The 17,833-nt window shown below is 30.9% G+C and overlaps 1 protein-coding gene across 1 annotated transcript; it reads right to left on the bottom strand.

The window, feature by feature from the left end:
* Positions 1–6,532: 6,532 nt before the first annotated feature.
* Positions 6,533–10,587, bottom strand: LOC111983199 (probable WRKY transcription factor 75). The gene is made up of 2 exons (XM_024014860.2): positions 10,140–10,587; positions 6,533–6,949 (listed from the first exon to the last, which is right to left on the bottom strand). The coding sequence occupies exons 1-2, from the start codon at positions 10,499–10,501 to the stop codon at positions 6,775–6,777; spliced, it is 537 nt and encodes a 178-aa protein (XP_023870628.1). The 5' UTR covers positions 10,502–10,587; the 3' UTR covers positions 6,533–6,774.
* Between the last annotated feature and the right edge of the window lie 7,246 nt (positions 10,588–17,833).

Below are 17,833 nucleotides of genomic sequence, written 5' to 3'. Positions count from 1 at the left end.
TAGTTGTGCCACTCCCCATTATTAGACAAAGAAAACTATTTTGTTTGCTTGTTCATCGTGGCATTCTCATCCAGAACAAGGTAGGCATCCTCTCTCACTATCCCTTATAGCATCCACCTAGTGGTTCTAACTCACCATTCCTTCTTTTGGGTGGTATGTCATCCTAGCAGGACATTTCTCCCAAAAGAGTTTGAGTGGGAACCCCAGAATAGGCTCCCACTTCTCTTCATTGCTAGACCATACCCTCACTTACCTCTGACCCATGACCCACCACTCCTGTATTGGCTAGGTACAAGTTGGTGGTGCCTGGACCTTGTGCATGCTCCACTTCCATGTATGTCCAAAGCTTGTCTGTTGCTTATGCGTTTGCCATGGTCTGGAGGCTCATCTGTGCATTTTGCCGCTCATCCTTGATCTCTTGTGGTGTGAACTATTTTCTAGTCTTCCATTCTTTATGGCTTGCTTCCTTCAAGGGATGGGCCTTACTTGATCGTGGGTTTTTCTCTCTTTAGCCTACTCTTTGCTCCTTCCGTAAACTTGCTAATATTCCTACCATGCCACTCTGTTATTTCTATTGTGGTGTTATTTGACCCGTGCTTGTTGGGCCTCTTTTAGGTCTGATGTATGCTTTTCTTTCACTTGATTATAGTGACCCAACATTGTCATTGGGTTTGCATTCATGCTACTTTGGTTTCCTCAACCCATTCCATTGCTTACGAGCTTTCTCGGCCCATTTCTTCCTCCTTGAGCATCCTTAGCCTATTTTCTTTCCTTGGGCATCCTTGGCTCATTCCAACTCTACATTCCCATGGGATTTTGCTAACTCTTTTGGGCTTCCCTGATCCAATTACCATATCCTTTATCCTTGGGGTTCATGGGCTTTCTATCAACCTCTTACTCACTTCATTACTTCGGGCCTGTTTTGGCCTATTCTTACTTTTCTACTACCCATGGGTTTACTACTTCTTTCTCTGGGCTCCCTTAGGCCTGTTTGCTTCCTTCAAGACCCATTTATCATTTTATGGGCTTATGATCCATCATTCTTGCTATTCAGGCTTAATGGTTTTTCTCTTAATTTACTAACTCTTTTCTGCCTATATTGTTGGGCTTCTTCCTGATATTGGGCTTTTCTAAAATGAGCATCAACAATATCCAAACCTTCAAAAAATATTTAAGACTTTCAAAAAACGTACACAATTATTTGAAGAAAGTACATAATTTTATACATTCTAATCACACAATTTTTTGATGAATGTACAGAATTAGGTATATTCAAGGTACACAACTTTTCAAAAATGTAAACAAAATTGTATATTCAATGTACACAATTTTTGTAGGAATGTCAGATTTTTATATATTCAACATACACAAATTTTCAAACTAATACACAATTATGTATATTCAATGTAAAAAAAATTTCCAAGAATGCTACAATTGATGAAATTCAACGTAAATAATTTTTTAAATAATTTACATAATTTTGTATATTCAATGTACCCAAATTTTCAAGAAATGTGCACGTATTCAACGGAAAATGTTTCTAATAATTGGCACAATTATATGTATATTCAGTTTACATAGGTTTTTTTAAGGATATATAGAATTCTATATATTCAATCTACACAATTATATATATTCAGTGTACACAATTTTTCAAAGAAGATACATAATTCTGTATATTAAATGTACACAATTTTTCAAAAAATATGTGTAATTCTGTATATTCAACATACATTATTTTTTTTACTAGCATGTAATCCATGCAAACGCATAGATGTATTTAAAATTAAATACAATTTTTATTATAAAAATATAAATAATTAGTAGAATTATTAGAAAAATAATATGTAACACAAGCATACGTGTGGATAAATTTAAAATTAAATACAATTTTCATCATAAAATATAAATAATTAGTCAATTTTTTTTAAGTAAACGTAATTAGTTACATATTAAAAAATTCTTACCTAAATTTAATACTACTTATGATCATTTTTTTCTTATAATTTTTAATAAGATAGAACGTGTGGTGATTTTTGTTAAGTGGTGATTTTTATTGACTATATGTGATTTTTTTTTAAAAAATTTATAGTTCATTAATATTATATTCTTAGTATTTTGCACTCATTAACTCACTTGACATAAAGATTAAAAAATTTAAATGGACACATAGCACAAACTTAAGTAGATAATTATGGTATGGTCTTCACATAAATTTAGACACATGACGCAAAATTGGATTCTAATTTCACTTTGCCTATATATATATAGATAGATAGATGTGTGAACATTTTTCTACAAAAATATCTGAGTGTACATCTACTAAAAATTATGTATATTCAACATACACATTTTTTTAAAGAATGTGCACAAATTCAATGAAAAAAACCAATGTGCACAAATCTATCTAGTCAAGGCACACAATTTTTTAAAAGTGGGTGATTACAATAAACTTATCTGTGATTTGATCCAAATTCACATTGCCTACCGGTGATTTAAAAAGTGTCACTTTACCCACCTAAGATTCGTTTTGTTTGTCTCCCATAATCCACATATATTAAAAACAAGAATAAATATGTATTTTTGCTTTGCTTTTATGTCTCTCTTTTCCCAAAACTAAAAACATCCAAAAATCAAGAGAAAGAGATCTAAAGTTAGGTTTTGTAAAAATTTACAAACTTGGTTCAAGAACTCCAATAGAACACAAATTATCTTTGTGACACACTCAGAAGAAAATAACACAAAAGGCAAAATTTTCTAACTTTTAACTCTATCCATTATTTTATCTTAGACCCAAAACTTTGCCAAGTCTCCACATCGTAAGAGAAAAATCAATGAGAACCCAAAGTCAATCACTCTATCTTTCTTCTCTTTTTCTTTTTCCTCTGCATTTCTTTTCTTGGCAAAATTCACCTCTAGTACTGAAGGTCAGTAGCGGCTCCAGGAATTTTGTTTAGGGGGATCATTAAAAAATTTTAATAAAAAAAGAATTTGAATATATCAAGTTAGCAACAAGAAAAAAAAAAAAAAAATAATAATAATACATGAAGTTTTACAATTTCCTTCTACAAGTATTCAAATTTTGAATTGTTATATGATAGTTCATTATAAATATCTATTGCCAATGTGGGTAGCTATGAATCTATAATCATTTTATTTTGTTAAGTTTATCTAACATTTTTATTTTTATACAGTTTTTATTATCTATTTGTTATTGTTTTTATAAAAATATTTTAAACTAAATGACTAAACTAAACTCGTTGGCTTTGAATTAATTATTGACGTACACAACCACACTCATTCATACATAAAATTATACACTAGTGTCTACTTAACCAATCATATACTTGGACAATCACTAACTTTACGTTTTTTTCTTGAATTTTACTAACTTTATAACAAAAAGTTATTATAACATGATAACAATATACACACATGTAACAAACCATATGTATTTCCTAATTATTAAATTATATATATATATATATATATATTATAATGTACACACAAACATCCACACACATTATAATTCACACAAATAATATTATAACAAAAAATAATGCACACAATCTATATTAGACACAGTCACACACATAATATAAATTTATAAAAAATAATGACACTTATAATTCACAAACACTTACTTTTTATTCTTAGAGTTAAAAAAAAAAAACTTGTAATAAAGGTGTGTAAAATTTAAATTAGGGTGTGCAAATATATTTTTAAGAAAAAAATTATAGCATTAAATAACAATTTTTTTTATATATAATATATATATATATATAATATATATTTTTTTTGGGAAGTCAGGGGGTTCATTTGAACCCCTGAGAATAGTGTAGCGTCGCCCATGCTGAAGGTGTGGACCGAAGGCCAGCTTTACCTTTGAAATTCAAAGAACTACCAAGTGTTCTGGGGAGTGTGAACCGGCATATATCATTTTACTGTGAAACCCAACAATAGCATTTTCACTTCACCTTTAAACCTTCAATGATTTTTAGAGTAGGAGTAACAAAGCACTAAACCTTAGTTGAATTTCCACATTTAAAGTTGATATTTTAAACACGGGAAATTATTGTGTACTCCCATAGTACCATAAATACGTACTCCCTTCTCTCACATGAATGATGAGTTTTACTAATTAAATTCATGGTAAAACCTACCATTTATGTGAGAGGGGAAGTACGCATTTATGGTACTCCGGAAGTACCTAATAATTTTCTTTGAAACACTTATTGTGAACTTACAATAAACTTCCACACCTTTAAACATTTATTGTGCACTTATGGTACACACTTTTTTGGATTTCACAATTTTGTATATTTAGGGTCCATTTGGTTCCCGTAAAATATTTTCCGGAAAATACCTATTTTCCGGAAATGCTATTTTCTGGAAAAGGAAAATATTTTTAAGTGTTTGGTTGTATTATGAAAATTGTTGTGGAAAATATTTTCATGTGTTTGGTTCTATTAGAAAAATGCTATTTTCCTACAACAAATTCCGACAGCAAATTCCGGCAACAACAACACAACAACAACAACAACAAATTCCGGCAGCAACAACAACACAACAACAACAACAACAACAAATTCCGGCAGCAACAACACAACAACAACAACAACAACAACAACAATCAATTCATCAAAAAAAAAAAAAGAAAAAGAAAACAACAACAACAACAGTAATCAAACTTATAAAAAAAAAAAAAAAAAAGCTGAGAGATCGAGGAAGAGGAAGCGATGGGTCTGGGTTGACGACGATCGACGATCGACGGCGCGGTGCGCTGCGAAGAGCGCTGGGTTCTGGGTTCGACGGCTTCTGGGTTCGCCAGTGCGAGATCGAAGGCGAGATCGCGTATCGAAGTCTAGATCGCGAGATCGAGCGGAGGTGATCGAAGGCGATCGCCGGGGAGATCGGCGGTAGTGCGATCGAAGGCGAGATCGGCGCGGTGCTCGGGGTTCGCCGGAGACGTCTCCGGCGTGTCTGGGCTCCTCGGCGCGGTGCTGGTGCTCTCTCTCTCTCTCTCTCTCTCTTCATGCTCTCTCTCTCTCTCTTCATGCTCTCTCTTTCTCTCTGTTTTCCGGAAGTCATTTGAAGTGAAAATGATTTCGTAAATCATTTTCACCTTTGACTCACGGTCAACTGAAAATGATTTCCAGAAAATTACTTTTTCCGGCAAAACCAAACACCCGAAAATATAGAAAACCATTTCCGGAAATGAATTTCACCCAAAACAAACGCAGCCTTAATGTATATAATTCTTCAAAGAATGTACATAATTTTTATATATTTAACGTACACAATTTTCAAAGAATATATACAATTTTGTAAATTCATTATACACAATATTTTGATGTGCGGACATTTTCTACCAAAATTTATGAGAGTATAAAGTCTGTACATTTAATATCTGAACATTCAAAATTTATACACATTTTCTATGTACACTTTTTTTTTTTTCAAAAAATGTACGCAATTTGCACTCAAATAGTGGAGACATTTTTTTATATTCAACGTGTAATTTTTTTTTTTAATGTACACAATTTTGTATATTTAAAGTGCACAATTTTTAATGTGTGAACAATTTTTTCACAAATTACTTAGAGCGTAAGTTCTATACATTCAATAACCAAACATTCAAAAAATATTCATAATTCTGTATATTCAATTTCCGAACTTTCAAAAAACGAACACAACCTTTCAAAGAATGCACCCCAATCATATATATTCAACATACTCAATTTTTTTTCTTTTGTATATTCATAAGTACACAATTTTTTTTTTCAAATAATATATATAGTTATGTAAATTCAATATACAAATTTTTCTAAAAGTCATACATATCATTAAAAGAAGGTAGGGTAGGGACTCATGCTCCTTTGCTATAGCTTATCTTTTAGCTTTTTGAAAATATGGTACAGAAAGAGTGAAGTAGTGAAATTTTAAAAGTCATTTCCTAAAAAAGTATGATTAATTGACACCGTATCAATTGGCAAGCGGCACATATATAAAACATGCTTTGCCAAACGAAAAACTACTACTATTTGCCTCTCTAGTGCAGAGACACATCCCACCACTGCATTTAGCTCACAACCCTATTGATCTCATCCCATGTGTACGAAGGATCAGTGCCCCTCTCCTTTATGGCTTGTTTGGGTTGAGAGGGAGGAGAGGGAAGTAAAGTAGAGTGCTATTTACTGGCTAACTCTACTATATTCCCCTTTTCATCCTCTCAATCCAAATAAGGCCTTAATTGTTAGTGTTTTTATGAAGGTGGACTACCCATGTTTATTACACCCATGCCGTCCTTATAAGTTATATCAAACAATTCAGCAAAAAATAAGTTATATCAAACAAAAAGTCTCAGCTGCGAAGTGCATGTATATAATCGATGAACGTTGACCAAGCACATGATATATAATAGTGATAAACATGGAAATTAAGGAAAGACTAAAAAGAGACAGGCACTCTACCACAATTTGATATGTGATTTTAAGTACCTTCTTTGAATCTAGAAGAAATTAAATCATAGTAAAGCTAATTGGCTCTTCCATGCTCCCGCAGTTTTTGCCAATACTGATATTGTCCTTAACCTTTCCGTCTGTGTTTCACGTGCGTGATTAAATATGGTACACAGATAAAGTACAAAAGGGTCCAATGGTACTATATATTCCTAATGGCTCTTTTTTTTTTATTCTTATTCTGATCAGAGTTTATTTAGAACTACATAATTTACAAGTATTCATGATTGTCTCTGCAATTTCAAGGCCTTAATTAGGAGGTGTAGATTTGCATCTGGCTCAAGATGTGCTCAAAATTATCAGTAGACTTCTCTATCGGATGTGAATGCATCCCTTCATAAGTTGTCACAACTATTGCTTCATCTTTAGTTAGTCTCTGAACTTGCTTTTTGACATTGCAACCTTGATGTGTACACCGGTAGTAGCTTCTGTAGATATTAGAGATGACAGGTTAACAAAATGTAACGTCACATAATCTTATAAATTATTAAACATGCTTGAATATCATCAATTCTAGGAGGGTAAGTTCAAAGCTTCAAATATATAGGTCAAATGCTAGGACCTTCTATATTATGATATGATGCCCAAAACATCAACATTTAATAATTTTCGACTCAATTTAACTGGTTTTTAGGTGATTATATAGTTTTGCTCAATGCCCACGTCAATGAAGTCATCAAGAGTGCCTAGGTAGATATGAGATTCATTTCTTCGGGTTGCTCTTGATAAAATAAAATAAAACCTCTTTTGCCTCTCTCTCATTCAAATTATACATTAAATTAGTGGAGTATTCATATGGAATAGCTTCCCCATGATCAGTTGGTTACTTCAAATATAATGAAGCTAGCTAGTAGATATAGGAATTTGTTTATATGAACATTAATTTTCTACATCGATCATGACATCTACTGATGATAATGGGAATCTAAAACCATTTGCATGCAATACTTTTTTTTCCTCTCTTATTTATTTATTTAGATATAATACAAACCCAAAATTTTAGGTTCACTGTACTATTGTATTACACTTACTTGTACTGCACTTTTCTTACTTATAAAAAAAATCTTATTACACACTTCTTATTCTACACCCCGTACACATGGCCTATGTGACAGTGCCACATACCATTTGAAGTTGTGTTTTTAAAACACAATTTCAGTTAAAATTGTGAGATAAAATTTTATTGTTTACTTTAGACATGTAATAGTATGTGTATGGTGATTATGTAATAAAGAGTGTATGTACGGTAATTATATAATAAGAAGTGTGAAATTATCATTACTCATACGTGTATAATATTTCATACAATTTAATACAATAAAACATTCAATCTTTAACGTACTAACAACCAATGAACACTTGAAATTTGATGAACATTATTAAAAGAACTTTAATTTCCTTAGCAAACCTTAATCTCATTGATGTTTTCTATTAGATGTAATAAAACATGGGCTACAAGTTTTTCTTCTAATTACATAGAAACTCCTTTACTTGTGCCAAGTTCCATCTATTTTTTTCAGGTAAGAGTCAAAATCAATTTATTAGTCAATATGGTGAGAAAAACTATGTTTATGTGAAAATGAAGCATTTTTATTTTTTATTTTTATTTTTATTTTTTATATATATAGGTAGATAGTGAGGGAAGGAATTCTTAGGGGAAAAAAAAGAAAAAAAGAAAAAAAAAAACAAAACAAAACAAAAACCATAAACAAAGAAGAAAATAGTGAGGGAGGAAAAGATGGAGTTCGAATCATAGACATTTATAGAATATAACAAAATATGCTATTAGCATTATGTTATAACTTAAACTTCATTATGGAATGCAATAATAGTAACATCATGTACAATTTTCTCTTTACAAGGGTGTTCATACGGAGAGCTAGAAATTTCGCCTAAGTGATGACTCTGGCTATATAATTGATTGACAACTTCAATGTACATTTCTACTCAATCCTACCCTCTTTTAATTGTGGAAACATGCAAATAATTTCGAAATGTTGAACTTTGTGGAGCCTAGTTGTGTTTGATTCGGATGACGACCCAACCCGAAATAATGTTGTGTGATTTTTAATGGAAGATTTTTTGAGACTTAGTCCATGGAGTAGAGGCTTGGGCCGATAGGCCAAGCTGGAGTGCGTAAGATATAGAAACTGTTGTTTTGGTGATTAGAGTTTCTTGATGTAGTTTTTTGAGAGAGAGAAAAATTGTACTGTCCCACTTTGTATTTTTTCATGATAATAGTATAATCCTTGCAACTTCGTGGATATGGGAAAATTGCCGAATCACGTAAATGCTGTCTTGTGCATGTGATTATTTTTTTTTTTTTAGTGTGTGTTTTCTCTATTTTGTCTCTCACATGTTTGGAAATTTCGTGTTAATTCCCTACATGAAAAATCTCAAGGCTCCGAATATTTGATTGAAAATTTCAATCTCTTTCTTTTACTTTATATTGTAGTAGGTCCAAGTAAGGTTAAACCAAAGAGTGTGTGTGTGTGTGTGTGAATTTTCTGATATAATTTTCGGTGATTGTAGACTTGCTCAAATAATTTACGTTTCAAAAATTAGGGTTCTCATTAATACAAGGAGATATAGAGAAAACAAAAAGAATAGTCACTCAAAGGGAATTTGAATTGATCCTTACGTTTATGAGGTGAGAAAAAAAACCCCTCAGTAGAAGAACACGCTAAAGATTACAATGGGCTTTGAAGCAAGCCGAATTGTTACTGGTCGTCTAGTAATTAAAGGAATGGATGGGTTAATTAGACGTGGATGAAGATAGGAAAAGGTTCTACTAAAAAAGTTCTAGCATGTCGTAGATATAACTCACAACATATAGGATAGTGTTTACTATACAACTTAATGCACTCTTTCACACAAATGAAAAAACAGCTTAAATCATGACTTGAAATTATAATTTCAGTAATTTTTTCAAACATATGTAAAAGAGTGTGCATTAAGGGTTGTGCAACTATATCACCCAACTACATTAGCTAGTCTAAGATAAAAGATAGAAAGCAAAGTGCACAAGGATTGTAATGTTCTTGCTAACTTACTGGCTGCTGCCTGGTCTTTTTGTATGGCATTTTGTATGCCTAGGGCCTTTAACCATCTCATCCATCCCTTCTTGGATCCTCTTAGAGGATGAAGAAGATGTTCTGGACCTGAGATTAGCTTTTAGCTTTTGTTGTACCGTTGTTTCTGATCAATGATACTTATTCATGGAAAAAAAAAAAGGAATGCATAGTATTTTTATCAAAACAATAAATGTTAAGTAGTAACCTTTTTTTTAATGAGTAGTATAATAAGTATATATTCACTTTAAGATCGACTCAAGCACCACCAAATTAGACTATGTATGGTTTACGGTTTAGTAGTATCATTATATCGCATAGATCCACCATCAAATTTGCTTGAAGATGTATATTTTCTCTTTTAAGAATCTTTTTTTTTTTTTGCAAATAATGAATACACTAAAAAAAATTGCAATATATCATTTCATTTAAAAACTAGGTTTTAGTTTAGTTTGATCACAATAGAATTTTTATTTGCTAGATGATAAATATAAAATGAATTTAGAAAAAAAAAAAGTAAAAAATAGAATAAAAAAGAACTACATACCTCGGAAATTTGTTGTTCTTCACAGCTTTTTGCCCATATTTCCTCCACCTATACCCATCATCTAGTATATCCACCTGACTCCTAGTTTGAAAGGCATATCTTGGCTTTCTTATTTTCTTCTCTCCCTTTTTCTTCCCTGAGTTCACATCAGTTTCAGACCCCACAGTAAAGCTTCTGCTCTGAGGAACATCTATGTTTGAAACTGCAGGAACAACACCCATCTGTGACATAAGTCCCAAAAACCCATTTGACTTGAGGCCTTGGAGTTCATTATAAGCATGAGAATCTGCCATGCTTAGTGTCAAGGAAGAAGTTGGTGGTGTTGAAGATGAACTAGAAAAATATGTTGAGTAATTCTCCATCAGATGAGTCAGATAGAGAGAGAGAGAGAGAGAGAGGAGAAAAGTAAGGTATGGGTATGTATGTATATAAAATCTAAGAAATGAGATTCTATGACAATGGTTTATTAATATTATTGTGTGGAAAAGGTTCAAACAGTGAGGCGGCTGATGGCTGGCTGGCTTAGCCTCCAGCATCTTTATCCTAAATCAGTTGTCGTAAACGGCACGTAAACTTTAGTGAGATTATAGTGGAAAATAGAAATGGGAAAAGTATGTCATTTTTTTTTTTTTTTAATTAACCAAGATTAACTGATACATCAACAAAGGTGGAAATTTGTGGAGGGTGGGTTTATGAATCTATGATTAAAGCTTCGAAAATTAGCACTTTCTTTCTTTTTTATAATAAATAATATAATATAACTTTGGTATCTTTGACCAAACTCAGATTTCGTACAGGAGTACTTTTTCTTTGATGTTTGAATAATTGAATTGTACACGCTGCTAAATGAAAAAAAAAAATATTGGAATAATGGTTGTAGTTTATCAAGTTTGGATGTCTGCACATGTATGATTGTACGAACCACGTTCAGTTTATTTTTAGATTTGTTTTTATAGTAGGCTATATAACACGGTAGCCCCCACGAGTATGTGTCATATAATATTAATTGGTCATGGCGTCTGTCTGAATGTGTGTATGTAGCCATTTCTTCAGTCAAAGCATGTGTTCTCTTGTATTTCTGTCGCCCAAGGTTATATGTATGCATTGGAATTTGGTATTATATATATATATATATATATAATTCCACTTAAACTCGTTGATACAAGTGACTGTCTAGTAGTTTAGCACAAAAAAAAAAAAAAAAAAACAAGTGACTGTCTAGTAATGCAGTAAGGGGAAACGAGCTTTTTCCTTAGAACACTTAAAAATTGTCACAACTCACACGTTTATCAATTTACTAAGTAGTTTTGAGGATTCATTAAAAGATGAAAATTAACTTTAGGCTGAAATTGGAACTGAACAATTCGAAATGCTTATTTGGAATTGGTGTAGGAAGTATAGAGTTTTTAATAATATAATTTTAATTGATATAGTTCTTTGATAGAAAGTTATTTAGGGTGAGTATGTGATAATTTACAATGAATAATATTTTGAATATTTATAAAGTATGAATAATGAATTATAAAGCATTTTCTTCAAAACTGAAAACAATTTGTCACTTATTCCTTAAGTTTTTTAATTTAAAAATATTTAAAAAAAAAAAAAAATTCCGCGCATGCAGGACAAGACGAGATCAGGATTGAAGTTGCTATCCCTAGCTACTACCATAAATCAGACATAGCATGCTGTTCAAATTTGATTTCTGTCTAATCACGAATTTCAATTCTGCATGTTGTCAAGGCCACTGGCTTCGATTGTCATATATACTTCGGCATGGTTTAGGTAGCGAGTCTATTTCTTGAGAAAAACATGCAATTCAATTTACACATGTCACTGTTGGAGATTGTGCGATGTCCCATCTAATTGTCATAACCCCATTTAGGAGTTAGGACTTAGGAGCTAGTAAGATAGGCATGTGAGAGGTGCAGGAATCATACTATCATAATGTCTTCAAAATTTGAATGGTGGCCCCCAAATATTAATGTTATGTTTGGTTGAGACTAAAACTACACAGGCAGAGAAGAGAGACAACTTAAGAGTATTAGCACCATACTCAACCAACCAAAATTTTTGCTAAAACATAGCTAAACTTAGCTAAAACACTCCAGGCTCAATAAATGTGGACCAAAATAATTTTTAAACAACACCTCAATACTATTGAAACACGTACAGTTCATCAATAGAATAATAAAAATTATTTTTTTACTCTCCCTTTCTCTCGCCTGTTCATGGGTTCATCTAGACTAAACACATATGAGAAATTTATGTGGCACATCATTTTCATTATGTCATGTGGCATAATTTTTTGGACGAACTAAACATACATGACTCTATATCGCACTTAAAAAAAAAATATGAACAGAATGACTGTTGATACAAATAAAATATAACTTTAAGAGTCTAATCTAATTTCTAAAATTTTAGGATATAAAATTCAAAAACCTCCATATTTTTAGAGGTGTGTTTTGCACTTTAGCTAACATTTTACAACAAGACAAATAGGACACGGAACTAAAAAACCACATAAGAGTTTGTTTAAATAGCTTATTTGCTTAATGACAAGACTAAAATATGATTTTAAGTAAATAAGTTAGTTTTTTTTTTTTAATAGCCAACTTATTTGTTTAATTACTTTTTGTTTCAAGTTACTGTTTAAGCAAATAAGCTACCTAAATGCACGTCTATTAATATATGCCATTATTAGGTTTTTTTTCTTCTTGTGTGTTTCCGCCCATATTTTTAGCTAACCTTTCGGGCTTTTAATGAGATTCAATGGATGTGGAAATTGTAAAACTAATACTATTGCTAGTCCATGTTGTTTGACCGAGAGGGAGAGAAGGACTAGATTTAAGAAAACGTGACACGAACAGGATTTCCATAATTCCATTAGTAGATGAACATAAAATATGAAGGATGAACATACATTTTGGTTTCATTCTGATTGAACTTACGTGCTTTAGTCACAATCATTTCACTAGCAAACAAATTTGTCAACCTATAAAATTCAACGAAAATGGCCTTAATAATGATGTATCATATTTTACTTTTCTCTATGGCTGTATAATTAATGAACATGTGGGTTTTAATATTCTTCACCACGGAGTCAGATCTCATGATAGCATGAGGTTTGACCCATAAAAAAGTTTTTTTTTTTTTTTTTTTAAAAGCATGAGATTTTAACTTTTTTTTTTTTGGTGTAAAACTCATTGAAAAGGTTAGCAGAATCACTTTGAAGTTTGGTTGGTGAATGAATGAATGGTGACTACATTGGGCGCAGCCTAAGAGTCCCATGAATAATACTAGGAACATAATTTTTTTCACAATTTAATCTCAAGACAAGTCATAATTGGGAGAGTTATAGATCCCACCACTTTTATTTCATCATTTATGACTTGTCCTATGAGCAAGTTAGAGCAAAAGTTGTGATCGTAACAATTTTTTTATTTCAATTCGTACTATTCCCAAAAGAGAAAAATATGAGCATGGGCTATTTTTCTACCATGATTGACCATTGCCATTGGACAAGGAAATCTGACTTTTACGTCCCCCCTCCTTTCTTGCCTGGCGGCCCGGGGATAATGAATCATGCTATGGATTTTCTAACCAGTTTTTGTTAGACATACAATTTTTTTTTTTTAAGTAAAAATAGTACCTAACCTAAAATTCAATTTAATCTTATAATTTTCTATTTTTTTCTCTCAAAATTTCAGTCTTGTAATTTAAATTTTGTTCAAATTAATTTTATAACTTTTAACTTTATTCAATTTAATCCTTCCATTCATTTTTGTCCCAAAACGAGTTGTTTTGGTATTTTTAAAATTTTAAAATACAAAAAAACTAATAAAAAACTCTTTTTCATATTTTCAAATTAGAAAGAACATATAGATTTTTTTCCCCCCAAAAAATTTAATACAGATTTCCTAGAAATTTTAATTTCTATTCAATTTTTTTAAAGCAACTACATGAATTTAACAAAAAAATTTCTCAATCTTTATGCACTTAGATTTAACCAAATATTCGGAGTCAAACAAATAGCTAGTAAAAAATCCATTACTTCCTAGCAACAAAACAACTTCTTTTCATCACTTCCCACCAAACAAACAAAGCCACAACATTTGATACACAAAAATCATGAGAAAAAACTTTGTTAATTGGATTAAAAAATTATTTTTTTAAAAAATTATTTTTTAGAAAAATAAATTTTTATATATAAGAAACTAATAAAAACTAAAAATTGTGTCAATTTTTAGCATCTAATGGCATTTTTTTTTTCCACAGGTAGTTATGGAAGGAATATATTAAATAACAGTTAAAGTTTGTAGGGACTGAATTGAACAAAATTAAAGTTGGGTTCGACAAAAGGAAAATATGTGTCTATTATGGAAGGTAGAAAGAAGATGACATTGAAGTTATTAAAATGATGTTATTGATGACTGGTAGGTCCAAGAATGACTTATGGTTACCTTAAAAAAGAAAAATGTTCTCATAAAAAAAGGAAAAGAAAACAATTTAATTAGCAATATATAGCATTGATTGGAGGAAGATCCTAGTAGGATGCCTAATTACCAACCTCATTCATTCCTTAAAAAAAAAAAAAAAAAAAAGAGTTCTACATCAATCAAGGGGTGTGCTAATTTTCCCTAAGAGCTCTTTAATTTTAGAAAGAACATTTGAGACACCCTTAAGGCCTTAACCTCGACAGATTTTCCAATGTCCTGATTCCTTTTGCAAGTATTCATGATGCAAAGCAGTAATGTTGTTATTATGCATCATCAAAAGAAACATAATTAAAAAAAAAAAAAAACTAAAATTAAAGGTAAAAAAAAAAAAAAGACTGATCCCCTTAGGATTTGGGTTAAACCTTGACCAACTGAAGTAACTCAAAAGAAAATTTAAACTACAAATGCTAAGAGCGGCTCCTTTTTTAAGTGTATTTAGTTTATAATTCCTTTTATAGGGGTAATTTGGGTTGAGGAATCACATAGTAGAGATGTGGGATATGTGCTACATATCCCCCTCCAAATTAAACCCCGTAATTTTGAGGGCTACCAATAGGACCAATTATGCAGTAATTGTTGCATAATAAGTTACGTGGCAACATATATATATATATATATATTTTTTTTTTTTGTTGCTGTCACATAACCCATTATGGAGCAAAACCTTTCCCCTAATCTTATATCCAAATTAGTTCAAATATGTGTTCATTTTGAAGCCCTAAATGTCAACGTTCTGATGGAATAAGTTCAACTCAAAAAAATTCCTTATGGTTGAAGAGATATGGGCAAAAAAAAGTTATTTTCAGGACTAAGTTTAGCAGATTTGTTTGTTTGTTTGTTTGTTTGTTTTTTTTTTTTTTAAGCTTTAATTTTGCTCTGTGACCACTAGTGGATTCCGCCAATGGGCGTAATAAGTTCTCCTAAAAACAGTTAATCCATTGAGTTTTTGAACTTTGACCCTACATGAGGAATAATGGCAATAACATAGCAAATTGCAATAGGCCACAAGTTGTGGTTTAGATTCTTTGTGTAGGTATCTCTCACCAAGTCATATCATCGAACCCTTGGGCTGTTGCACGTACGCCAAATGTAAGGACAGATATGAAACCTACAGAAGGACTAGAACCTGGACACAAATTTAAGGGTCCTTTTGGTTAAGAGATTAAAGGTGATTTGTTTCTTAAAAAAAAAAAAAATTAATGAGTCTCGAGAATACTTGTTAAGGTAAATTTTAATAATATAGATTATAGACCAACCACCTTTTTATGGAAAGTTTTGCCTTAACAAAAGTCATTAATTGTTTAAAGCATTTAAAAAAAAAAAAACTGAATATAGAAAATTATTTTTTATTTTTACTTTTGCCAAAATCAACTTTTCAAAAAGATCTACCAAATGAACTCTCAATTCCGTCTTGAGTTACTACTAAAGATTAATTTCTTTTTAGATTTAATGTAATAGCAGGAGAAATAGAAATAAGAGAAGTGTTACGTCTACAATATTTTCACAATAAATTATAGGTGATAAGTAATTAATTATTCATTTTAATTTGAATTCATAGTTTAAATTACTTTTTTACCCACTAATAATAACCAGTAATAACTTGTCATTTTAGATTTGTTGTGAATGTGTTGTGAAAATATCGTGGACATAGCATTTTTCATAGAAATAAATATAGGAAAATGTTAAAAGCCAAAAATTAATTTATAAAAAATTTACAAATTATTAATGTAGTGAATGATTATTGGTAAGTAAAAAAGTGATGTTAGTGGTAAGTCTAGATGAGAATAGTTTTTTAAATGTATTCAAAACTTAGTAGGGAAAAGTTCCTCAAAAAAAAAAAAAAAAAATAGTAGGGAAAAAAGCACATCTTTTTGTTTGGGGGTAATTGACAATTTCTCTCATAATTTTTGCACTAAGCAATTTCTCCATCTATGTTTTAGAAATGAGTAAATAACCACATTTTGTTACTCTCTCAGTTAAACTTACAAAAAAAATTTGATTTTTGAAATATTCATTTGTGCAAAGTCTAAAATACCCCAAATAAATATGAAAATATCAAAAATACCCCAAGTAAATTAAACCCACGGCAAACACAATCTAAATTAAACCCCAGATCGTGGAACCCACGCACTGCCTCCAAACTCGACTAACAATATGTAGCACGTTGAATATAATTAGTGGATTTCAACAACCTAACAAATGCGTATTTGAATTACCTTTTGTGTGATTGGTGACACATGATCTTTATGAACCTCATGTTGTAAATTTTGTATTGTCCTTAGAATCATTCATTCAAATACTTATTTATTATCTTTTTAAAGTGTTCTAGATCACATTTATTACTACATCAATTTATAAGTGTTTTTTTTTTTTTTGGTAGTAAAACTAAAATTGGTTATAGTTTCAGCATTTTCTCCCAAAAAAATTATGGATTAATAGAAACCATAAATAAATATAAACACTAGCTAACTATAATTTTAAGTGAAATTAAATATGAAAAAGACTCATTTAAAGTCATAACCTGAATATATATATATATATATATAAAATACACTATTGGTTGGATTTATAATTATTTGACATTGATCTTTGTCTTTTAGCGCCGACAGTGCAAGTGGCATAATTTATATCGATTCATATGAGTGACGTTAATCGATAATCACATTCACATTAATCCTCTTCTCTTCGTATGAAAATATAGGTGCATGTCCACATGCACTAGGTTTTGTGTCATTTTAGTTGACAGATTCTAAAATTTCTAGAGGTATTCGTACAGCATGGAACTGTGTTGTTTTAGTTACAGGTTACAAAATTTCTATATATACGTACGAGTCAGTTTCTTCGATAGGAACGCTGGCGCTACGAGGACAAAACAGGCTTCAAGGAAAAGGTAACAAGTTTGAATGCGTCATGCATCATGTTTATGTACTCTTTCATGCATTTATATCCATATTTTTTTTTTGGTTTTTAATTTGGAACAAAATTCTCAAATATTAATATAGGATTAAATTAAAAAAAAAATTCTAAGGACCTTACCTACTATAAACCAAAAAAAAAGTTTTTATTTTATTTTTTATTTTTTAAATGAAAATAAAAACAAAGAAATAAACAATAACTCATTCACCTAACAAATACATTATCGATAAGTTGTTGTGTCATGTCATATCTTAATGGCTTTCGTCAAAAATCAAACAA

This window comes from Quercus suber, unplaced genomic scaffold, assembly GCF_002906115.3.
Source record: "Quercus suber isolate HL8 unplaced genomic scaffold, Cork oak 2.0 scaffold_275, whole genome shotgun sequence".
NCBI classification, from domain to species: domain Eukaryota; kingdom Viridiplantae; phylum Streptophyta; class Magnoliopsida; order Fagales; family Fagaceae; genus Quercus; species Quercus suber.
The sequence above is the reverse complement of the archived record's forward strand: the minus strand, read 5'-3'. Positions and strand labels throughout refer to the sequence as shown.